At 42.2% G+C, this 25,010-nt stretch overlaps 3 protein-coding genes across 3 annotated transcripts in view; 1 reads left to right on the top strand and 2 right to left on the bottom strand.

The window, feature by feature from the left end:
- Window positions 1-379, top strand: part of LOC309696927 (proteasomal ubiquitin receptor ADRM1-like) — a gene marked incomplete at its 3' end in the record, with an annotated part of 12,532 nt that extends 12,153 nt beyond the window's left edge. The window contains exon 10 of the mRNA XM_082518455.1: window positions 31-379. Within this exon, the coding sequence (XP_082374581.1) occupies window positions 31-134 (104 nt within the window). The remainder of the gene's footprint in view (window positions 1-30) is intronic.
- A 50-nt stretch (window positions 380-429) lies between these two features.
- cables2a (Cdk5 and Abl enzyme substrate 2a) lies at window positions 430-12,519 on the bottom strand. Its single transcript, XM_082518453.1, has 9 exons — window positions 11,765-12,519; window positions 10,958-11,050; window positions 8,738-8,815; window positions 8,486-8,585; window positions 7,478-7,661; window positions 7,263-7,360; window positions 4,211-4,317; window positions 3,864-4,068; window positions 430-2,350 (listed from the first exon to the last, which is right to left on the bottom strand). The coding sequence occupies exons 1-9, from the start codon at window positions 12,298-12,300 to the stop codon at window positions 2,210-2,212; spliced, it is 1,542 nt and encodes a 513-aa protein (XP_082374579.1). The 5' UTR covers window positions 12,301-12,519; the 3' UTR covers window positions 430-2,209.
- A 6,565-nt stretch (window positions 12,520-19,084) lies between these two features.
- On the bottom strand, window positions 19,085-23,628 carry xkr7a (XK related 7a). The gene is made up of 3 exons (XM_082518863.1): window positions 22,977-23,628; window positions 20,652-20,851; window positions 19,085-20,383 (listed from the first exon to the last, which is right to left on the bottom strand). The coding sequence occupies exons 1-3, from the start codon at window positions 23,501-23,503 to the stop codon at window positions 19,422-19,424; spliced, it is 1,689 nt and encodes a 562-aa protein (XP_082374989.1). The 5' UTR covers window positions 23,504-23,628; the 3' UTR covers window positions 19,085-19,421.
- Window positions 23,629-25,010: the final 1,382 nt, after the last annotated feature.

The following is a 25,010-nucleotide window of genomic DNA, read 5'->3' as shown; positions in this document are numbered from 1 at the left end:
CTTTGAATTCTGCTCCTTTATTCTTTCCAGATGTGGAGGCTTTTGCTAAAGCCATGGAGACGGAGACAAAGTCTGATCAAGACGGCGACTCCAAAGACAAGAAAGACGACGATGAAGACATGAGTCTGGACTGAGCGCTCTTTTAAGAAATATTATTATTTAATGTATTTATTTTGCTGCTTAGCTGCCGTTTTATTCCCGCCACACCTCAAGGGTAAAGATTGTGGTTGATGTAGTGGAAAGTGTGACTCTCAGCTGATAGTGCTGTGTTGAATTAATATCTACTGATGTAACTGGGTGAACATGTACTCCACCTGCATGTCAGCTACTAGCCTATCCTGTCCAAACATGAGGGAACAGTAAAAATAATAGAAACACTTGTTAGTGTCTGACTGTTTTTGTTTTAGTAGCCAAGAAGACAAGTCAAACTTAATTTTTCAGTGTCTTAAAATATATTTTAAAAACATTCATTTTACGGAACAGTGTAAACACACAATGATCATCCAACAATTCGACAACAACCGTACATTTTCTGCACATCGGTTATTTTGAACACTTTTTTAAATTTAATCACATCAGGCAAACACAGTAAACTGAATCACCATTAAGTAAGAAGACAGATTATCTTTCCCAGACAAGACCAACATTTAAAGATCAACCACAGAAAGACAAAGAAATGTCACTTCGATCATTAACAATTTCACTGCCGCTGTGATTTCAGGCACTTTTTGTCTGTACTTGACGTGTTTCTACCGTCCGGTTCATCTATTCATGGAGTCACAATGAAAACACCACAATCTTCCAGTGATGATCGCTACGGCGTCTTTGGGTTTGACTTTACAAAAGATTAACGGCTCAGTCGCACTAGAGTAAAATAGGTTGACAACCTCCGATGTTCAGCTTTTGGAGAGAGGTTCGGCGCGCTACACCCTCAACATCTGGGCCACCGCTTTCAACTGCAGGTCACCTTTTCTAAAGTAGCAAGTCTCTAAATTTAGACTCGCTCGAGGTTTACCAGTGAGACAGGAATTATTTGCAAACACACAGACTGATTGCAACATGTTGGCAGAGTCATTTTGCACCAGTGAGTGGAACAGGACACGCAACTACATCCTTTAAATCTACGCGATCCTGGTTGGATTCTAAATAAAAACAGTTCATGTGAATTTTTGTGTAGATCCAACAGATAGTTAATTCCCACATTATCACAAACTGATTGCATATAATTAACATCATTCATTTGCTAACAGACTGCTTGCAACTCAAAGTTTCTTTGAAGACTGAAACTGAGTGACTGCAAGCCTGAAAAATGTCTTTGACGCAACGTTCTCAAGGTCATTTTACATAGTTTGTTCCAACCCTTTTTCCATAGTGTGACTGCACCAAAAAAGAAAAGAAAAAGTAAGAATTCCTGAGAATTAAAAGATAACTAACCAGTGCATTTTACAAAACATATCCCTGGGTAATGACACGAAACAAAAACAACAAGAGGAAAAAAAATGTTTACTATAAATAAGAAACTTCCATCATCCTGTTTCTCTGCATGTGACACCACAGCACAGTGGAAATACTGGATACAAGCACGACCAACACCAAAGTCAGAACACAGAGCTGCCACAGGAGTCTGATGTTTTCTTACTATTCGCGGTAAATACGAGAGTTTGGCTGGATAATTGTGAGACATAGTACAAATATCGAATGGACGTAAACAAATTAAAGGCCACTTCTCCCCGAAAAGATGTTTCCCACTTACGATCTACAGTGTCATGTTTCAGGCTCATTGCTAAAAATGCTTCAGCGTCACAGTGGGTTTACAAGGCATTTAAAAAAGAAAAAAGAAATCAGCAATATGTCTTTTACAATAAATACTATACAGGCTGTATAGTAACAAGAAAGGTGCACATGAGTTACCTTTACAAAGACGTTAAAACAGGGTGGCATCCTAAAAACCCACAAGAAACCAAAATAAAAGCACCATTAATGTGCTCAGTGAACATCTCTAACATAGAGCTCATGACTGGATCAACATGAGAACGTCACACCTACAAAAAGACATTCAGGGAGAGAAACACATGCCATCAAGTCTGAGTGTAACCTAGTTAATGTACAGCAACAATAAATAGTACCACAAGTATTTATTTCAAACACCACAGCTTATAAACTGGTCGACACGCCACACATGTGCACGTCCTACTCCGCCACGTCTGGTCTAACCTTGCTGTACCAGCCTTCGGTAGTGCGGCATGACCTTGCTCTCGGGGAGATATAGTCCCATCTCCAAGGCAACCAGTACCGGGAACTCCAGAGGAATCAGTTCGCGTCTGTTTATGCGGAAACGCTCCTCCAGCTTCTGCTCGTCCACGGAGAGAAAAAGCAGAGGAAGAAACAGGTGGTGATGATGATGATTTGTCCTGTTGCTTTGTCCATGCCAACAGTTGACTTAAATGATCTGTGATATCTTTTTCTTTCTTTTTTTGTTATTAAATAGACCTGCACCATGAAGCAGGACTCCATATTATTAAGCTAACTTCAGGTTCAACCCTGAGTTTTCTTTAGTGTTATGAAGGTGGTTCATTGTCATGGTAACTTATTTTTAAGCATATTTTGTTCAACATAAGAGTTCAGCATGTAAGAAACCACCAATTACTGACCAATCAGATCTCTAACAAACAGTTTGCGGACCTCAGTGCACAGCTTTAGATCTCTTTCTGTTGAGCATCAATCAAAAAACAGATTTATTCCTCGCCTTTCCTCCTGTTGGATGCATATTTTATAAGCATCGACACAGTGATGTGTTCCTAAAACAGTGACACTGAGACAGTTTCAGCACTGTTCTCTCAGATCAAATAGAAAGACAGGATTCAAACTAGCCTCCTTGAAAAATTCATATAAAAGGTCAGTAAGTGCAAGATTTAGTTGCCCTATTTCACAGTATTAAGGTTCACAGAAAGATAAAAGTGTTTTAAAATGACCCTCTGCTAACAGGAAAAATTAGGAGCCTATGTTTGAACTGAGGTCTGATCTTCCATGAAAGGCGACACCATTTTCCAAAGAACTTTTTGGCTGGTAGGCGTAGATTTTGTACGTACTGATCTTGGGAATAACAGTAAGACATGAGCCAAACATGTAACACTGAGAACAGGGTTAAACCTAAAGTTACTTCAACAATTCTGCCTCCACAGTCGAGACTTAGTTTGTCGACTTTACACCGAATAAGGTTTTAAAATGTGTTGGGTTTTTTGAGAGCAGTGCACGTTTCTTCATTTTTTTTTAAGTTTAATGGCACTACATGCCTGTTATTACACCAAACCAGTGAAAAGGTTCTTGGGTCCAGCTGACTGGACCCGCAGGCCCGTTCACCACCTGTAAAGTAAATGTAGTGAACTGAACCTTCACTAATGATTAGTTTCTTCTTACAGTTAAAAATGACAATAGAAGTCATAACAGTTTTCAGCTGCTATCCACAGCTAGCTTACGTTAATAAAAAGTTAAACTGAAAGCTGGCAGTATGCAGACCACGATTATCACAGTTGACTTAAAACTCGCTATTATAAAACATTTTCGTTAACTCAAATGAAAATTAAGAGTTTAGAAAAACTAAGTGAAAGAAAATCTACAGGTTTTAGTCTTTTTTGAGACTGCAGATGTTCTGCAGAGCTGAGTTTATATTATTGTAAAAACTGTTCTGTTTCTCCCAACTGTTGGTCCTGAAGAATGCACTGCATTATATGATTGTGGGTCAGTTAAAGTCTGGTTTTAGCACTACACTGCACACTAGTTACTGCTCTCGTATGAGCAGAGAAAGGTAGGTAGTTACATTTAAACACATCCTGTTTTGTTTTCTGAGTGGAAACTTTACTCACATCAATCAGCTGTTTAACTTCTGGCTTTCTCAGATCGCTGCTGATCTTTGCAGCCAGCAGCACGCACGCCGCCGCCACCAGCTTCCTGTTCTGCTTGTTGAGGCGTCCCTGCAGCACCAGCTTCTCAAAGTAAACAAAAGCCATTGCTATGGTCACCGGCTGGAGGCCGCACTCCTCGCTCACGGCCCTCATCTCTCTCTTCAGGCTAGAGGAGGTGAGAAGTCACAGTCATCAGTTTTCTAAGAAGGGCGTATTGTGTGTACACTCTGAACCAGATTACAGACCGAGGCCGAATCTTTAAAAGGCTCAAACTCTGAAAAGCAGAGAGGAATGTGAGAAATCTGCACCTTCTTATCTTGCTCAGTGTCAGTTTAATGTGGGGAAACTTCTCCTTGAAAGTCTCATTCATGTCCTTCTTCAGGTCAGATGGTTTCACGTATTCAATGACCGTCGTCTGCAGAGATGGAAAAACAAAACCGCCGTGTCAATATGGAACTGCCAGGAATAACAGCCGCAGTAAAGCGTTTCAGCTTTGCTTGTGTTGATAAGGACTGCTTCACCAGCACACTCATGCTGGAGGTCAGAGACGAGTGACGCAGTCAGCTGAGGAACAATAAAATCATGTGAGCTGGAGATAAAGGGTTTATTTACTCTTCAACATGACTGCAGAACTGCTTTACAACAATTTACAAGGCAAATGAAACTGGCCTGTCCTGATTTCTGAAACAAAGGAGGACAGATGGGGCGAGACAAAGAACCAGGGAAACTCAGAGAAACTCGGTCACAGAGGACACGGAGAAAAGTTCACACCTGCTGTAGAAAACATGGTTACTGTAAGCCTGAGGACACATAACAGAGCAGAGAGTGAGAGGACGGGAGCTTTTCCATCACAGTCGTCTACACTTTGAGCTTCTGTACGACTCATCAAGCTCATTTTAAGACTATCAAAGAAGCCCTGTTGTGCTTTTTTTGACTGTCATACATTTACCGTCATATTAAACTTCCAGCAGCCAAGCTTTAGAGACTAAAATGAAAGTGTGGGGATATTTATGACCTGTGTATCATCATGTCTCCAGTCACATGAAAAAAAACTTTAACATGAATCTGTGCAGTCCTGTCAGTATAACATCTGCCCTTATATATAAAATTAAACGTGGGTCATTCAATTAAAAAAAAAAACAAAAAAAAAACAAACAGAATAAGATAAAATCAGCTGACCCTCTCAGGATCCCTCATCTGACTCCAAGTGGGGGTCATTTCATACATTCATTAATACTTTTTCCTGGAAACTACTGAAAATTACAATAAATAAATAATTCAAGGTGCATGATATTTTAGCCAATGTGATTATAAGTCTGGTGTTAGTTTTGCTAATAGCAACTTAATATCTGTGATGCTGAGAACAGAAACAAGCATTGGTACCCTGGATGTTTGATCTGGTTTCTAATAATTTACTGAAGAACACTTTAAAAAGTGCATTTTGGGTAGACTTTCAGGGTCATCTCACGGTCATATCATGGGATTGATAATTGGCCAATAATAGGTTATGTCACATGAAATGTCTTCTTTTTAAGTGTCAGGTTGATCTCCTAGTCGTGATTCCCTCTGTGTTGGTATAATTAAACAACGTGATTGTTTTTTTCTGCTTTGAGATTTTTCATGTAGATATCTACTGTATTTATGAAGTCATGGGGCTCAAATATACTTAAAAAAGGTAAATAAAAATAATAAAATGCCAAATCTCAACCACTCTGTGTCTAATCTGAGGGCCTGTAACTCTGTAACTATATTATGAAGGTAGCATTTTGCATGCTTCAGTGAATATATTAACTCTATTAAAATAAAAAAATTTTCCAGACATGACTTTTTTTAAAATATGTAACACTGTGTACAATCATGGCCCACAGCGTCATGGAAAACCAGAGGAACAGCCGTGCCTTGAATCATTTCTCATTGTATATATATTTTTCATTACTTTCCAGCAAAGATTAATAACAAATTCATCAACTGAGCCCCACCTGGATCCAAGTTTATTTATGTAGCTATTTGCAGAAGTCATCTCTTGTTAGAAACTAACAGGCGGGTTAGCTTCTATAGCTAGCAGCATGTACAGTGTTTGCTCTGGGTGTGGTGGTGCTGAATGAAACTGCACAAAAACATATTGAGCAGCCTCCTGCAAACACAATCCACTGCTGCAACAATCCCATTTCAAGTTTTTGGATGTGAAATGACTTGTGGCAGACTGGAATCTGATACAAAAACATGAGGGAAACTATTTTGGATTTTTTTTTATATCCTCTGATGCTTTTTTTAAGTAAGAAATGCTTTGGGAGACTTCTGCAGACATCTGGGAGTTTTGGATTGAGTCGTAAGAACAAACGTGCACACAAACATTTACTTTTCTGTGTTGTCATTCTGTGTTTGCTCCACTGTTACTTTCCATGTCTGCAGTCTTTTGTATTGCATTTGTGGAAAGGTTTATTAGTAACCTGGTTATCCATTCACATGGCAGAGAAAGCGCCTCCTTCGAGGACAAACCTCACTGTAAAAATCAGGTTTCTCTCATCCCCAGCAATACAGATACAGAGTTAAACATTTAACAGCCTCAGCTCCAGTCAGCATTTGCTCTCGTTTGTAACTGCTATGAGGTTATCAGCTGAACATTTTTAGATTTTGGACCTTTTAGTTTCTGTCACATGCTGCAGATGATTTAATGGAACAAGGTGGTGTATGCTCAGAAGGTTTTTTATATGATGTCCAAGGGAGAGAATATCTCTAGTTTGCTAAAACAGGCACTCAGCCTTGGAACTCCTCTGGGAACTTACTTTTAAGCATTATCTAAAGTTCCTATAATTTCAGTGGGGATAGGGACATAAAAATGCAATTATAACTATCACAGGTCTAAGCTGATTAAAAAAAAGAAACACTTAAAAAGTTTTTATGAGCGTTTTTTTCCTCCTGGGACTCCTACAGCCAAATTTGCAGAGAATTCTCCAAAGATTTCCAATATTAACACCTCTGGCCCACCCACCAGAGGAAGGACAGCCAATAAGAATGAAGATGGCTTAAAGGGAAGCAGGAGGGGTGGTAAATGCCTTATTTCAGAGTGGATGAACTGGTGAGTTGCACTGAGGTCTGGTATAAAACACAAAATGTGAATGAGACATGGATGCTATTTCCTCAGTTAAAATTAGTTGAGTTTTGATGGCAAAAACAACACCACAGACGAACCGATGATGAACGAACACCACCTCTATTATAAACCTGTGTTTATAAGTTAGCTTGTAAGATGAACCCCCCCCGAGTTTCTTTTTGTTTTGCTTGGTTTCATCTGCTGCGATCTGATAAATAACTCCCCGACTAGCTGATAATGAAAGTAAGAGCTGCAGCCTCACTCACCACGTATGATGCAAATATGAGAACCCGCTTGTGTCTCCCGCAGGGCCACTGAGGGTCACTGAGCAGGTTGGGGTCATATTCCACCACCTCCTCCACATCTGAAATCAAAACACACACACACACACACACACACACACACACACACAAATGAGTGAATAATTACGGCTCCGGTCAGTTAGGATCAAGATGCAGGCACACATCTGTAAGCTTCATACATGGGTCCTGTGCCGCGCTGTTGTTCAGACGAGCAGGGGTGAAGCCCTTCTGCCCGTTGCCTCGGAAACGTGACTGAGGGGTCTGGGCTGTGCAGTTATCTGGTGGACCACCGCTGCTGCTGCCACCGCTCTTTTGTCTCACCAAGGCATTGGTTGGATAAAGAAACTGAGCGTAGGACACCGTCTGAGGAATAACGAGACAGTCAAGTATCTACCTTTTCATCAGTATATTTAGTTACAATAAAAACAAACAAACACAAAGAAACCAAACAACAATCTGCTCGTCCAATTCCCCCCCAAAAAGGGCAATCCAGTTTTGACAAACTCTGAATATACTGCACAGATGAGCAAAGTACAGCTCGAAGGATAGAAGCCGCCTGCAAATCATCACAGTTTGGTCCCCGACGTCCACTCCCAGTCCCAAAAATACATAAATAAATGAAATAAATTAAAAATCAATACAAGGCAGCACTATGTTCATGAATCTCGAGGCAACTGACTGTAATGACTCTGACCTGATATTTATTCAGGTTTAACAGCTAGAGCGCTCATTTACTCAAGCATAAAACAGATTTTTATGTTTATCAAATATCCAGAATTAGCAGTAAACATGCACTGTGCTTATATGCATGGTCACCCAATTTAAGCTCATTTTGAGTCAGGCAAAATTCTTCACATTAAAACACAAAGTTGCAGCCCTTTTTTCCATATGGAGGAAAAAAATTTCTTTATGTGCAGGAAACACTTTCACCCAGAAAAAATAACCTGATATGTCTACCAGTTTCATGGAGTTTACATAATTTAGTTAATAAAGTGCTCTGGAAAATAAAAATGTGTCCACCTCTGATCTAGTGATCTACTCAATGTCTGGTATGTTTTTAATATAGTGCACAATCTTCAGTGGCAAGTTACAGTGTGCTAGTCTCAGATGAGTATGAGTCACAGCACAAGCAGAGCTTCAATCGTGTGTATACTGTAGGTATCGCAGTACATCAGACTGGCACTCACCTTTCCACAGGCACCCATCTCCACACCTTCCAGAGAAGGAAGCAGATCAGCAGCCACCACCGAGGAGAGTCTTTGCCTCTGAGCCTCCAGCTTAGGGTCACTGTTCATGAAAAGACACATTTATGTGACCGTTCCACCCACTCCTGCACACTCGCTGCCCTTTTGAGAATGATATGGATCAAACAGGAGGAGGATGGAAACATAAAAGTGAAGGATGGGTGCTCTCTGCTTGGGATGGTGCTTTCTTTGTACCTGATATTTGAACTCTCTCCATAGGGCAGCACTGAGAAAGCAGCGTAAAGCGACCGCTTGGCACAAATCAGCATGATCCTGCAGGACACAACAAGTACAGGCAGACAAAACAGATGGTGTGTCAGTCTACAAGCAACAGCTACAGTCACCACTACTCTGCAGGTACACGAACACTCATCAGCTGCAGCGACGGCAAAATCAGTCACACAGCCGCTTCTGCGCTTGTCAGTACTAAAGCTACACAGCTCTCGACAACAACCTAAAGCAGGAGGCGGGAACCATTACATTCAAGTCACAGAGGTATTCATAAAATCTGGATCACAATCCGTTTTTTCAGGGCATAAAAACCACAGGTATGCCAATACGGAGAGCGTTTTCTTTGCTTTAATAACAGCAACTCTGCAAATATTCAATTAATATTTTAAAGAGGACGTGTTCTGCTCATTTCCAGCTCCATATTTTGTCCTTAGGCTCTACTAGAGCGCTTTGTGTGATTCACAGTTGAAAATAATCCCTATTTATCTTACTGAAACAAGCTGATTTAGCTCCCTGTGAGACAGCATTCTTCTGAATGGTTGCCCCTAGTAAATGAGAGTGTTTGAAAGGCAAGATCCATGTGAGTAGAGAGATATCTGCTCTCAGTGACATCTCATAGAGCCAGCATTGGGAAAAAAATGACTGAAACATGTATTGGTAGTCTGAAGCCTAAGCCTTTGGCTAATAGACCCACACTTCTATACTTTGCGAGTCCATAACTCTGAATATTGGTGATTTTCGTTCTATTTTACAGCTGGTTATGAGGGAGTCAGGTGGGAGCCACTGATTGATTTTCAGTGGAATGATTTTCAGCTGCCACCTTTCCCACATGATGATTTGACCTTTGAGAAGTTCACCCTAAAAACAGTTTCTAAAGTTTTCTCCAGTGAAATATGAGAAAACAGATAAAACATCCAACGCACGGTTTGTTTCTGTTATTCTACATTACACAAATCTTTATATTTATACATATACATATAACTAGAGCGGTTCTGCTCTTGACATTATAATATCCCAAGATATCGATGCTCAAACTTTAACAGACCTTAAATGTATTTTTCAGCCATCTCTGGTACAATATGAGGGTTGCAGAAACATTAAGGCGACCTAAAAAGTGCCATATTGACCAACTTCTATGTATTTTGGGGTTTGTAATTCAGATTAGCTGATTCTGTGTTTCTTCTTATATATAGTGCATAAACCTCTGTGCAACTCGAATGTATTGGTAACACACAAGAGGCTGAAACTACAGCTGGATTCATTCAAACCAGGAACAGGCAACCAGCAAACACAGTAAACACTCACGAGGACTCCTCTGTGCTGACAGAAATGCAGACAAACAGACTGATCTACTGAGCAGCACCACAACCAGTACGTACTAAAAACAGCTCCCCACAAAAAAAACATCAATAACATACAGTCAGCAGCCACTGCCAACACTCAGCTGTAAACACGCAGCCCGGCTGACCCTCGGAGAGATACCAAATCTCTTGGGGGTGGGGGGGAACAGTATTACAACACTGACTTCTATTAGTGCTAATTACCTTATGGTATAAACTCTAAATGAGAGCTTCCCTTCAGCTCAGGAAGTAACACGCAATGTGTGTCTGCCTCAAACTGAAACAGAAAGCCAAACCTGTGGGACAGTTTGGGATTGTCATTGGTTTGCACGCACCAGCAGAAAACACTGAACACACATATGTATGCATGTGGGGATGGATATGAAGTAGACAGTGGATGTTGGATGGCAAATGGGGAGTAAGATAATCGATTAAAAAAAATAATTATTTGACATGTTTGTGCCAAAGTTTACAGACAGAATATTTCTTTTTTCGCTGTTGTGGTCAACCAGCTGCCAGCAGTGTGGCATTTCATTTCCCTGGCCCCCTCTGGGTTACCTTACTGTTGCCGTAATGGGGTGTTAAATTTCCACACTGCACCTCTTTTGGCTTTTGCTAAGCTTCCAGGGGTGATTAAATTCACTTTAGCAATCACAACTCTGCAGCTGTATCCCTGTTATTCCTCTGCAGCTTGTGCACCAGATAAGCAGCTTATTACAGAGGAGTACAACGCTGCTATATTTAAGGCCTATTTAAAAATTAAACAGATTTTTCTGCATTTTTTTACATTCCTCTGCTAAAATCTGGGTGGAAATATGTGTACAAACACTGCTCTGAGACTCACCTGGATCCTCGGGTATCGTACTGCCTCATACTCTTGATGAAGTGGACTTTCTTTGGCACTTTGGGTCCCGGTGAGCCAGAGACATTCCTCAGCCTGATTAAAACACCACTTTAATTAATAATGCTTTCACAACATAACCCAAACAAAGAGTGTGCACGTGTTAGGACTTTCACTGTAATCACAAATCTCTTTGCCTTATAGGTTTGGAGGTAAAGGCGAATTATTTGGAGTATTTTCACCACAGAGTGTTAAAAAATGTGCTTTATTTCATGCACTGAGCTATTTCACGTTATTTGTTCTATTGAAATTAAAAAATTACCTTTAGACTTTTATTCATTCTGTTCCTCTTCGTATTACATATAGCTTTTAATACAGACTTCTGTTGCGATTATGATTATATTATATTCACACTTTTATTATTATATTTTGTATACATATACATAAAAAAATGGGTTCCTTTATTTTACTTCAGCTTCTGTTTTGTCATGTCATATGTTTTGTTGATCGTTTTTGTCTGGCGTAGCAAAGGAATTCCCCAACTTCTGACATGAATATAGAACATGTTACATTATCGTTTTAATTCAGGACACAAATGAACACTTTTGACCAGATTACAGAGACATAACCCTGATTTAAGTGCTCGTGTTTAACATTTAGACCTACTGATAGCTAATAATACCGAAAATGCTGGAACCCATTAAAATCAAAGTGACTTCCCCCGAAGATACCAGCTGGTGCCGTCTCTTACGGAAGTCAGCAGCCCCGTTTAAAGGCCCATGTTGACACATAAATCACTAATGTGCTCACCTCTGCCGTGAATCCAGAGAATTACCGGCACCGACGGGACTGAGCGCGGCGGGCGTTGACTTGACACGGGAGCAGTGCGGGTGTCCGGTCGGGACGGGAGAAAGAGGAGTGTCTGGGGTTAGCGTCTCGGCCGCACTGGTATTATCCAAAAATACCTCGTTAGCTCCAACAGCACCTGGCCCGGACATTACCAAAGAAGGTCCACCCGGACCGACCACCCCTGGGAAACTGGAGGATGAGCCACTACCGCTTGCGGCGACGTCTGTCACCTGGGCGACAGGTCCTTGACTATCCGACGGCTGGGGCACAACAGCGGCACCGCAGTCTCTGTCCCTGGGTTGGGGCTCCTCAGCGGCTTTCTGGTCGACATTTCCATCGCTAGGTTGACACTGGGGTCGTCCGTCGAGTGAGATATTACTGAGAAACAGCAGAGCAGCCTGTCTTCGCCGGGAGTCCTTCGCTTTCCTGCGCTGGTCTTGGTGAGTCTTTGCCGATTTACTGCCAGTGGACTGTAGACCGCAGAGAGCGGTCGCCATTCTAGTTTGAAATGTGGCAGTTGAACGAAAAGGCAAAGCGAAACCGGTAAGAGCATATTTGCCCCACCTCTCTGTTTGCTGATTGGCTTTGAGGGTGATTATGCAAATTAAATCGTGTAAATACTGATAGGGGATTGGATATAGTCACCAAAATATTCTAGTTTCTTGTACCTGGTTGGCTGTAATGTTACAGTGGGAAGGGGGCTAGTAACAAAGGAAATATTCAATGGCTTTTATATATGACAACTAATCAATTATATCAATCAGAATATGCATAAATATTTTTCAGTCCGAGGGCATCAAGGTCTAACAACTAATGAATTGATCTAACAATCTTCTTTAAAAAAAAAAAAATGTGTTCAATGTAATCAAAGGTGGGTGAGTGTTTTTTCACATCAAAACATGGTAACAAATTTTATTAATAATATTAAACGAAGGGCCTGAATAGAATTGCCAGATCCACCTAAAGGCTCCAGTTGCATTTAAATAATTTCAATTTGGCTAGTTGTCTGATATGCAACACTGCATAGGTCTCTGATGAAATACACTGCAGTTTAAATGAGTTAAAGAATTTTGCCGTCAGTTACCTCTGTGTGTTTAGCATAGCGCTGCATCTTACTGATTTGGGAGTTTTATTTGATTTTTATGTATGTTGGCTGGATTGAGAGATTCTATAGGCCATTTATGGACATGCGATTCCTAAAACATTCAGTCAAGCTGGTGTAATCTACAAATGTTGATAATGTACTTATTGACATTTATTTAGCAATTTTCCACTCTTATTGAGCATTCAAGCTCTATAAATGTTTTGGTGTTTTATCATAAAAGAAAGTCTGAAAATCAACAAGGAAGCAAACATTTTTTTCTAGATGTGTTATATTCAAGCAGCAGTCTCTGGAGCTGAAAGAAGCCAATGCAACAGTGTCAAAAAACTGCACTTCCTCTAGGGTTCAACTTGAGGCTGACTCCAAAAGTGAATCAGTCTCCAAAGACTGCCATCTTAAAATGTCCAACTTTATAGCATTAGCTATAGCAAAGCACGTTGACAGCCTTGCACAAAAACACTTTTGTTCTCTTTGGATCATTTTCCTATTGATAACAACTGCACACTTATTTATAAGTCATCCACTTGAATGCTAGTATGGCCTAAAGTCCTGCTTTGATTAATAGGTGAACGAATGCCTCCCTTTGGGGTTTTTTTCAGGCACACCCAACTGGAAAGGATCCCAGGGTAAAGCCAGAACTCACTGGGGACATTACATATCTCATCTGGCCTGGGAATGACTCAAGACGTGTGGGTGAATGAATGATGACCCAAGTAACTGTAGCTGGGAGCTGTCTGCTAGGACTCACTTTTTAACTGGATATCTCCTTTGTGTTTGAATTATTTAACAAACATTATGACTTCCTGTGTGGGCCGGACCATCTAAGAAGTTTGTGTTTCACTTCTGTTGAATAAAATCCAAGTATTTCATTATTCTTTTACTTAATTATTGTGTCTGCATTAGAGCGTGACCCAATACAGGAATTTTAAAGACTGATACTGATACCAGTGCCGATATTTTCTGATTTAACATATCATATATCTGTCGATATTTTTCCATCTAGATTCACAAAAATAAACAGATTTTTCTAACACATGTTACGTGTAATTATTTATGAGTCCTTGCTAACCTAACCATTTTTTCATGCTTATCTAATTCAGGGTTGCAGGGGTGTCTATCCTAGCTGGATGACCCCTGGACAAGTTGACTGTCTGTTGCAGAGTTAATACAGAAAGACAATTCACCTAACCCCACTAACTGCAAGTTTTTTGGAGAAGGCTGGAGTACCCAGAGACAATGGGTGACATGGGGAAAACATGCAAAAGTCACAAAGAAAAGCCCCAGCCCGATAAGCCCCTTTTCCATTAGTACCTACTTGGATGGACTCGGCACAGATCGGTCATGTATCGCCACGGATCGCCACGACTCAACTCGGATCGACTGGTTTTTCATTACAATCCAGTACCACCTAGTGTGTGTGGTTGTCGTCATAGTAATGCTGCAGAGCATCCTGTGCCATAATTATTACGCGACATGAATGCTAGAACAAAGGTGGACGTTGATGCAAGAATATGCCTGCTGCTCGAGCTGTGGTTTTCGTTAGACTTGGGGGACCATGGCTTTGTTTTTTGTAGCCATTTCCCTTGTTCCCTCAAAAATGGCGGTTTTGATTTTTTTTGAGATCCTCTCAAGACTCATCGCTACTGACCAGCAAATCGGTGGTATGGAGTCTGATGATGTCACATTTTAGTACCTGCTCAGTATGCTTGGAACCCCAGCCAAGCAGGTACTAAACAGGCACCTGGTACCAGGTACTATGACTTAATTGAAAACTCCGAAAACTGTGGTGAACTGTGTCGAGTTGACCCAGGTACTAATAAAAAGGGGGCTATAGTGGAGACAAACCCCGTTGCTGTGGGGAAATTGTTCATTTTAACACTTCATTTAAAACTGGTAACCATGTAATAATTTTGTTTTATTGTCACAAGTCGTGGATTACTCAGTTACACTCTGCCCAGATCAGCTGTTTCTTGTGTTTGTGGTGTTCTAAACATATGGCACCAAGTTGCACAGTGCCCTCTGGTGGACAAACTATTGAACATTAAAGCTTGTAACATGGTTGAAGGGTGTTTCTGCCATTTCTTCTTTACTTTTTAAATTTTAATTTATGATAGATCAGATATCAGTTGATCTTGTCATCGCTTTAGCGCTCCTCCTCCTCATTTTGTTCACACCCCAGATAGCTTTCCTCAGGATGTCGTTGACAGCTGTAAAAAAAAATTCCTCGTCTTTGTATGGTTGCCTGTGATTTTACAGTTGTGACTCATTAGGAGAAATAAATGTTGAAGTGATATTTTCACACCATTGTTTGGCTTTTGAGAAAATTACAGCAGCACCTATTTAGCATTTGTGAACAAGTCAGTGGGAGCGTGAGACTGTAATTGTGAGATCAAAGACAGCTCGGCTGCTTGTTATCTCATTGTACTGCAGCAAGCACAGTTAATGGGACGGTTAGCACAATATTTGCATTTTGGTTCCACACTTATAGTCTCGTAGTGAGTGTTTCTCCGAGACAGAAACTGAAGTGTGAAAGCTTTTCCATCTCCTGAGTGGGAGCAATCAATAGGTCCTTTCCTTCCTTCACCATTTAAGGGAATTACACTGCAAGCAGCGTGCCAAAGAGGGGGCAGATTGTGTTGTGCTGATGTTTGGAGATGTGGGTAGTACTGACAACTTTAGTACTGATAATCCACTGATCCCCTGCAGAGATGGGATTAAGACTCAATCTAATCAGAACAATCTGTCGATCTGCCTCTGAAGTATCTATCTACAGCTGTGCTCAGAAGTTTGCATACACTTATCATGGGCATGAATTTTGTGGTAATTTGGGGCTTTTGCTGATTTCTTTAAAGTGATTTTTCTTCAGAGTGGAATGGTTGTACAGCTTACATCTATAAGGACTTAAAAAAACAAGAATTGGGTGCACAGGTTTTCTCTAATCCAAACAGGCTTAAAAGTAAACATACAGGTTCAATTTATGCACTCACCTCCACTAACATTTGATCAAATATCTCTTAGAAAGTTGCAAATCGATCAATACTTTTTGTAACCTGCTTCTGCCATAAGTCTGGCTGAATAATTGACCTTTTTTCTTAGTAGAGTTCATTCAAACTACCGTGACATTGATGCCCGTGACAAGTGTATGTAAACTTCTCACCACCAACTGTAAGACTGAAGTATTAAATCAATGTAAAAAAAAAAGAAAAAAAAAAGTCTTGAGTCTTGATAATATCAACCTCTATCAACATGCTGCAGGTTGAAACATGCACATGGATAGAATTTTATCTGTCATCATGTTTTGGTTGACTAAAATCAATGTTTGTTTGCCTACATCTAGCCTGTTGTTCCGACTCATTACAGTCATTCACCCTCTATCTATGCAAAAAGATAGTAACAGATAGTCAGGTAAACACACTGCTCTTTATTTTAGCAACAACAACATCATGAAATCATCTCCACCTTCTTGTTCCATCTTTTTTTTCTTGCTCTGAACAGCAACAGTCTGGCATGACCAGCTTAAGGCTTTTAGATTCTAGCTTTTGTGTTTGAGGTACAGCCCCACCCAACTCCTGCCACAACAAACTCATTTTATGGTACATTGTGTGGTTGTTATTGATGGATTGAGTTAGCACCATAATCAAAGCCTCTCTGGCTTTTTTTTTCTTTGACTGCAGCAGGCGTGGTAAAGGTGCTCTGTGGTCTTTTTTTTTTCTCTTTTGTTTCTGCCATCTGGGAAAAAACCAGCTTAAAGGACGGTGTTTACAACAAAACTGTCATAGACACAGCTTCAAATTATTTAAATGGACACGGCAGGACTCTCCCACATACACCCATACACATGCTGGTATGTGAGCGCGCACACACACACACACACACACACTAGCAAACACACACACACACACTAGCACACACACACACACACACACTAGCACACACACACACACACACACACACACTAGCACACACAAAAGTCAGAAAATCTCTCCTGTGTGACTATTCTATAGAAAAACAACCCTGATAAAAGAAAGGAAGGTAAAACTTTATTTTATAAGTCCATTAATTAAAAATAATTTCCTCAAAAGATTCATGTAAAATGACTTTAATTCAGTGTAATTTGTCACTAATTATAGTTAAAAATGGACTGTGCTGAACAGTCCATTTTTAACAATTATTTCAATTTGGGTGGTGCTACTTTCAGCAGCTCCCTAATTCACGGGGTCGTGACTCGTGACAGGAGGTAGTGCTGCATGTTTAATTTGGCAGATTTTATATGCTGGATGCCCCGCAACCACAAGGGTCCGAACTGGAAAGCTTTAATTTGTTAGGTGAATTTGTAAACTGCTATTACACTGGGGTAAATTGTAATAAAAAAGGGCTCACTCATATCTGATATCTGGGCCAAGAGTTCCAGTTACATGCACTGATCACTGTTTTACGCAGGTGACTTTAAAATAAAAGCTTCTAAAAAGCTAAATCCTCTTCAGGTGATAGTTGACTGCAAACCCAGTCCTTCTTTCGGTCTCCACATGCACAGTTTACAAGAATGCATCCAAAACCTTCAGGAGGTCAACAAAACGTGTAAAGCTGTTGGCAATTTGTCTACAAATACAAAAACACTGTTTACAATAATTAGCGTAGAATGAATGAATTATATATACTAAAAAAAACTGTAAACTGTAACGGGTGGACTGGAATTCACGTGGATGTAACTTTGAGCTTTACTCAAAAGAATAAAGTCCCTTTTTCAAATATCTGCCCCTTACAGACAAAAGAAGAACGACTCTGGATTTAAGTAATAAGTACAATATTTCCACAATTTACAAGGGTCCTGTGATTTTGCTTAGTTTTCTCCAAGCGCTCTCTTTCTTTCCTCTTTATATAAAAGTGAAGCTGAAGATTCTCAGCTGCCCACGAATGGCACCAAAAAGCTTTGTCATCACTTTCTGATTGTCGTCAGCAGAATTAATTCTTTGGGAGACTCTCGGCCAATAGGCTTTCACAACACAGCGCAAAAGGAGTCTGTTTTGTGAACAGAGACAACAGTCTGTTTGCCTCTGTTCACATCTCTGCTACTGTAGCAGTGATTTCCTCAAACCAGACTATGTACCATGCACCAAACATGGCCTTTCTCATTTTCAAGGAACACAATAAACAGCCCTAGGAGGAGCGCCAGCATCCAAATTTCCCAGATCCTAATAGGATTGTGCTCTAGAGTGATGTGTCAACACACACCCAATTAACAGGGGGTATGCCCCACACCCTATAAGACCCAAAAGATCTGCGAAGAGGAGTTAGACAAGTGATTTTAATGCTGTGCTTTAATATGTTCACTAAAATTTCTCTGGATGTTATTGATCTGCTTGTGCCAAACTACAAAACTAGTCCTAAAAAGCTTTTGAGGAAATTATTAGGAAATCACAGACTGGCAAAATAAAGGGCTACCAAAAGTACTACATGCCTGTACCATCAGTAATATCAAAGCTATTCTGTTAGGAGTCTGCAGCTATTTTTTAAAACACTGTTCAGACAACAAAATATGAATACAGTACAAATACAGACAGTGCTGTCCCTCTGCAACAACTTCTTCATTTTACAGTATTTTACATGTAAAGTATCATCTGTCCTGTTTTGTTTTTGTTGTGGAAGATGGATGCAGTATGAAAATACAGCTGTTGAGTCCTGTAAAATGCAGTGTTCAGTACATACACATTCTGGAGGAAGGTGCATCTTGTTATAATAGTGATGGCATGTCCCCAAAATAACAGATTGCTTGTAAACACGCACATAGCTTACCTTAAAAACAAAAAACAAATATAGTGTCACAGGAATGATGACAATCCCACTAACAGCATGAAAATGCTCAAAGCCTTGTCACAAATAATCACATTTTCAACTGTTTTTACATTCAACTCAAATGTTGCTTTTGATGTGCCCTTTGGATTAGAAACAGCATTTTCAGAGACTCCTTCAACATGAGTGAATAGCTATGGAAAATTGTGATTCGGGAGACCACTAACCGTGCTGCGTCTACATAAGATGGTGTTTAAAAATGCAGTGCGAGTCTACCTACTCACTCGGTGATGTTTGAGTTTTAGCTGCCATAAATAATCATGCATGTTGAAGGCTTGTCTCTGTTGTCGACCACCTGACGAGGATTTGCTGAAGCACCTTCACCGAGGAGGACTTTCTGCCTCTGACTGATAACAGGTCCTCTTCTCTGCCTGCCTGTGATCCTCTCTACCTTCCATATCTTTCTGTAACACATCCTGACCTGAGAAATGATACAGAAACCAAAATATGCACCGTCACCAGACAATATCGCAGAATCTTGCCCCATGTAGAAAGTAAACACGCAACACTCCATCCCCTGATGTGGCTGTTTGTGGCCAGAACAGAGAGCCGTTAAGTAAGTGTGGAGTTAAACCTGACCACTCAGTGAGAGTCATCCTCCTGCCATTTTTATTTAAGGCAGGATGTCCACACAGGAACAAGCTGAGTCACAGCACCATCGGCGCATTACACGGTGGTTTCGTACTCCATCACTTCTTTGGGAGTGCTCAGGCAGCGGTACTGAATCCTCGGTGTAACGGGGGCAGCACTCTCGAGCACCAGGATGGTTTTACGCAGCCGACGGTCGATGAAGTGAGCGTCCCAGGCGGGGTACTTCTTCCTGGGCAGGTCTATCCGGATGACGGGGCCCTCTGTCCTGGGTGTGAGATGAGGCACTGGGGTCTGAGCTCCCCGAGGTGGCCGCACCTTAAACACATCCCCATCTATCCCCGGCTCTCTGTCTGACCCTTTAGTTCTCTGAAGGGTCCTGGGAGGGCTGCTTACCAGGTCAGGAGGGAGGCTGGAGGCTGGCGAGGCCAGAGCCTCCACAGGCACCTCCTTCTCCACTATGTAACTCCACCCTGAAACTGCACCGTCAGGGTGCAGCAGGCAGTAATACACAAACATGAAGAAGGTGCCCAGAGCATAGCTGCTGGCCACCACGCACACCATCATGACAGCGTAAAAGTCTAAGGTACTCTGGCGCTCGCCAGTGCTGCGGTACAGGTACCAGAAGGTGGTGAGCGCCACATTCTCAACAAACACAGTGAGACTGTAGATGAGCATCCTGCAGCAGGTGCGCCCCTCTCTGACGCTGAACCAGCAGAAGATATAGACAATACCCACCATCATGTTATAGATGATTTCCTCCCATTTGGACATGCAGAAGTCCGTTTCGCCTTGAATGATCCAAAACGTCATGATGCACCAGTGGGCCACGATGAAGATGCCAAAGTAAAGCTGGAACACGGAGGCAAAGAGGGCAAACGCCAGTGTGCGAGCTCCGATGGTAAATAAGTGCCACAGAATCTGAACTATCACTGCATTGTAGGTCATGGGTAGCTTATCGTCTCGGGAGTCCCTCAGGACTTTCTGGTAGGAGGAGATCATCCAGGCGAGGGATATCAGTGAGGCAGAAGCTGAAAGCCCTGGGGAGAGAGCGGAGAAGAGGGAGGAAGAGAGACAGAGATTTGGCAAGAGGAGTAAGATGGGATAGAAATGGCTGTGAGTTAACTGTCTCACCATGTAGCACAGAAAGAAAATGCACTTCCCTCATCTCAGTGGGAGCCTGATTGAGGCGAGCTCAAGTGACTCATCGCTCACAGCGTGCGTACAGTGTGGGCTGCAGACTCATGACTGACTGATGTGATCATGTGCATGATGGCTGTGGTGATTGGTCGTTTTGGGGGCACTTACCCTGAAGGGGCAGCACTTGATTGGCCCGGATCATGATGGTGAGCTGCAGCACGAGCTGAGGGGCGCTCTTCAGAAAGGACTCCAGAAGACGAAGCATGCTGATATCAGCGCTCTCAAACATCATGCGCCAATAGTAGTGACGCCGCTCTGGGTCTCCGTGCCAGCGGCTCTGCACGCCCAAATACAAGGCGTGGACATACCTGAGTATCAGAGGCAGATATATTTCAGAAACTTTCAGCGGTGCATTAGTTTTTGTGAGATGGAAAAGGCAGATTAGGCTTTAATGCTGTGCTTCAAAAACTTTTGGACATCAAACACAGACTCTCAGAAGTCATAACTCATTATTCCAAACTCTGGGAGCCGTCAGTACTTCTTGCCAGAAAGCTGGTTACTTGCCCCACTGGGATTTAGATTAAACTGAAACTGAACTAAGCAGCTCTGTGGTTATAATTTTAGTACAGACATCAGAGGGGGGAATGTGTGAAGCTTGTCTCCAGTCTCTCTTCAAATAAAATAAGTCCAAGGAGTTCAGAAAAAGTAAAATACGAGGAGCTGCGGAGAGAAAACCTTCAAGGCTGAAGGTTAGAAGGGAGAAAAGAGCTCGCTGCAAATCCTTTGTTGAATTCTTGAGCTTTTGCTGACATGTAGTCCCACCTCCATTCGTTCTGCAGTGACCTTGTATAGGTACCAAACAGGATGCTGCAGAAAAGCACACATATTTCTGCACAAATGTGTTTGCACTATGCAAATATACAGAGTGTAAACGATTATCGCTACAGAGCATCTACATGTTGGAAAATCACCGGTGGTTGTCACGGAGGACTGATGCTATAATCGCCTCAGTAATTGCCTCGGGGAGAAGGGTCAGAGAAGCCCTATGTCAACAAGCCCACTGAACCACAGGGGAGATTGTGTAACCCTTTTTTTGTTCTGGTCCCTGCTACACAAAGCGTGCCTTGGGATGGAACAGACTGGGAAAATAGAGCATATGTGCAATAACGAGGGTCAAAGACTCAGCCACACAAGAGGACGCACACACACACACAAACAGTGTCATCGCACGCCCTGTGTGTGACACGAGCCCGTATCACATCTCAAGCGCACTGACATTCAATTCTGGTAGCCGGCCCAAATTGATCCCGGTTCACCTGACTAATTGTGTATCAGTGACGGCTCATTCCTGAGTTAACAGCTGAGGGTAAAACACACAGCGGTAATCCTCTTAATGTGCAGACACGCTGCTCTGAGAGCAGCAGCAGCAGAACGGCAATGAACGGGGCACGCACCACAGCTTTAATGGCATTACCGGTAATTCTGTGCCGCCACAATGTTTTAATGTGATCCAGGACACGCTCTCTCACACTAGTCTCCAGGAGGAAATAAGGAATCAATATATGTTATTACCCATAGGGCTGTCTAAAGAGGCAGGAAGAGCGAGAGCGAGAGAGGACAGAGATTATGCAGGCCTACGGATAAATCAAACAACTGATTTGCATCTTTCTTTCTACAACAGCCCGACATGTCTGCAAAACACAACTTGTCTTTGAATGTAATTTTGTCTAACCGTCCACCTACTACAGTTTGGATGAATGGCTCCTCCTGGCTGGCAGCAGTTCAAACCTGTCAAAGCCTATCAGGGCACTCCAAGCTTGAGCACCGACTCACCATCACTGCTTGAGTAGCTGACCTACAGACCTACTGCCATCTATTTGAGAACAATGCCAAAGTGTACACCGGTTTGTTTTTAGCGCCCAGTAATTAAACATGTTTGGGTATGAACATGGCTCGAAGGGAAAAAACTGTTGGGAGGTTTGAGAATATGGATTTTGCAAACATAAGAGCCAGAGCCTCAAGGTAGGAACCAAAAATACACCAAACAGTGATAGAGAGGCAAGTATCACTGTAAATGTGAAGCAACTCTCCTGACATTTATGACTATTATCCTTCTTCTTGAGCAGTCAGGCTCCTTCCTCCTACTGAACAGACAAGAGGATTTTTCTTCCTTCTTGTTTTCCTCCCATTTTACTTCATTTGAAGGGGATTGGTGTGGATGAGTTGGTGATTTTCAGACAGATGATTGACCTAGAAGCCAGCCAGGGGGTTGGGGGAGTGGAAGGGTGGAGTCTAAATCTGCCTTTCCATGCTCGTGAAAGACGTCAAACAATACAAAAAGATATTCTGGCATTTTGGGCGCAGTCCTCCCTGAATGATTAGGTTTCATAACTACAGGGAGTGATGCTGTGCTTTGAAAGACCCCCCCACACACACAGCCACAATGTGTAGTCCCCCCTTGGCTCAGATCACGCTTTGAGTGTTCTGACTTACCTCCAGACCTGTGCCAGCTGAAAGATGTGAATGAGAGCCTGGAAGAGCCAGACGAAGACTCTGCAGCATCCCCGGGCTCCTCCCCCGGTGCCCGGCCCTGGCAGCACCCCGGCCGCGGCAGAGCGGCCAGCGCCCCGCTCGCCGCTGTCCTTGGTGCTGATGTCGCGCTCCGACGCTGCCACCACGGCGGCCGCGGCAGTGCCGCTTTCCACGGTTTCCGAGAAATCGTAGGCGAACCATCGGAAGCTCAACACTTGCACGACCACGGACGGGACTATCACAAAGACCAGAGTCAGTACAAACTGCGGGTAGTACTTCCTTAGGTAGTAGTCCGCGGCCAGCCACAGGTCTGAGGCCCCGTCCGCGAAGAACACCAGAAGGGCGCACAGCGTCCAGCAGCAGTCCGAGAGGGTATAGCGCTGCTCGTCGGGACGGCGCTGGGGAGGCCGCGGGTCCGACCTGGAGGGGCACTCGGGTGGGATTGCGTTTCGGAGAGAGACGGGTGCACCGTCAGATTTCGCGGCCATATTTGTTGTAGGGAAGCGAGTAAGGGATGGGAAAATGATGGAAGGGGGGGAGGGGGGTCGCCCAGCCTGTCGGTCTGTAGACTATGAATGCGTGTGGGAGGGAGGGAGGGGAAAGGAGGCATGGAGGAGGGCCAGAGTAGGAGAGAGAGAGGGACAGGGGGGGGATCATTGCCGCTCCTCAATCATCGGAGATCATATAGGAAAATGAGATTTTAAGCGGTCTGAGCGGAGATTTCTCTCCATCAAAGGGAGCTGAGCTGTTCGGTTACAGCGGGTAGCCTACTTTGGGTTTGTCCGTCCACAAATCTAGGAATTTATTAAAAGACAGAAGTGGGAGAACTACAGAAATAGTTTACTCGACACAAAGTAAAAATAATAAAGCTGAAGAATAAATATTACAAATAAAAGTTTCACATTTTAAAACTGTAAAACTGTAATCTGTAACATTATAAATTACTAACACATCATAGTAGCTTAATGTTTCCTAACCAGGGTCCCCTAGAAGCTCAAAGAGGTCTCATAGCATTCACAAAAAGAATACAGAGTCTGCCTTAATTTTTTTAAACATTGCTTATATGTGTGTGTAAAGTGCATTAACTGTATACAAATGATGGTCCTGGGTCTAAGAAGCTAAGGGAGTGCAGAAGTGCCTTTAACCTGCATTCCTTTAAATGGCCAGCAGGGGGCTTCTGCTTCCAAAAACAGTCCAGTTAAATAGAAGTCTGTGAGTTTTCTGTTGAGTTTATGTTCTCAATCGCTGCTTTCAAGTCATATTTAATGCAAAGTGAGGTTTATTTTGCAAACTATGGTTATTTTTAGAGTCAAAAATGGTGATAAAGCAGAGAAGCTGGCAGAGTATCTTGTGCGGTGTCCCTGGGGTTCTTAGATCCACTCTCAACAGGTCTACTTTCAGAACACCTAAATGGTGAGGAGATAAACACTTCACTGAAGGCTACATTCACCCTTTTATAAACAGTCTGAACTAAAAATGAATGGCTCAAACTTACCCAGTGTAAATGGTGCGGGAAATAATTATTTGATCCCTTACTGAATTTGTACAGTAGTGGCCAAAGGTTTTGAGAATGACACAAATATTGGTTTTCAAAAAGTTTGCTGCTTGAGTGTTTTTATATCTTTGTGTCAGTTGTTTCTGCAATGTTTTGAAGTAGAATTACAAGCACTATATAAGTTTTAAAGGCTTTCATCGATATGTTTATGCAAAGAGTCAATATTTATAGTGTTGGCCCTTCTTTTCCAAGACCTCTGCAGTTTGCCCTGGCATGCTTTCAATCAACTTCTGAGCCAAATCCTGACCGATGGCAACCCATTCTTTCATAATCAATGCTTTGAGTTTGCCAGAATGTTTTGTTCCCCGAGCCACTTAATTATCACTTTGGTCTTATGGCACGGTGCTCCATTATGCTGGATAAGGCATTGTTCTTCACCAAACTGCTTTTGGATGGTTAGATGTTGCTGTTAGAGGATGTTTTGGTTCCATTCTTTATTC

This window comes from Aulonocara stuartgranti, assembly GCF_965226115.1.
Source record: "Aulonocara stuartgranti genome assembly, chromosome: 20".
Taxonomy (NCBI): Eukaryota; Metazoa; Chordata; class Actinopteri; order Cichliformes; family Cichlidae; genus Aulonocara; species Aulonocara stuartgranti.
Note: the sequence above shows the minus strand (reverse complement) of the source record. Positions and strands in the feature narration are given on the sequence as shown.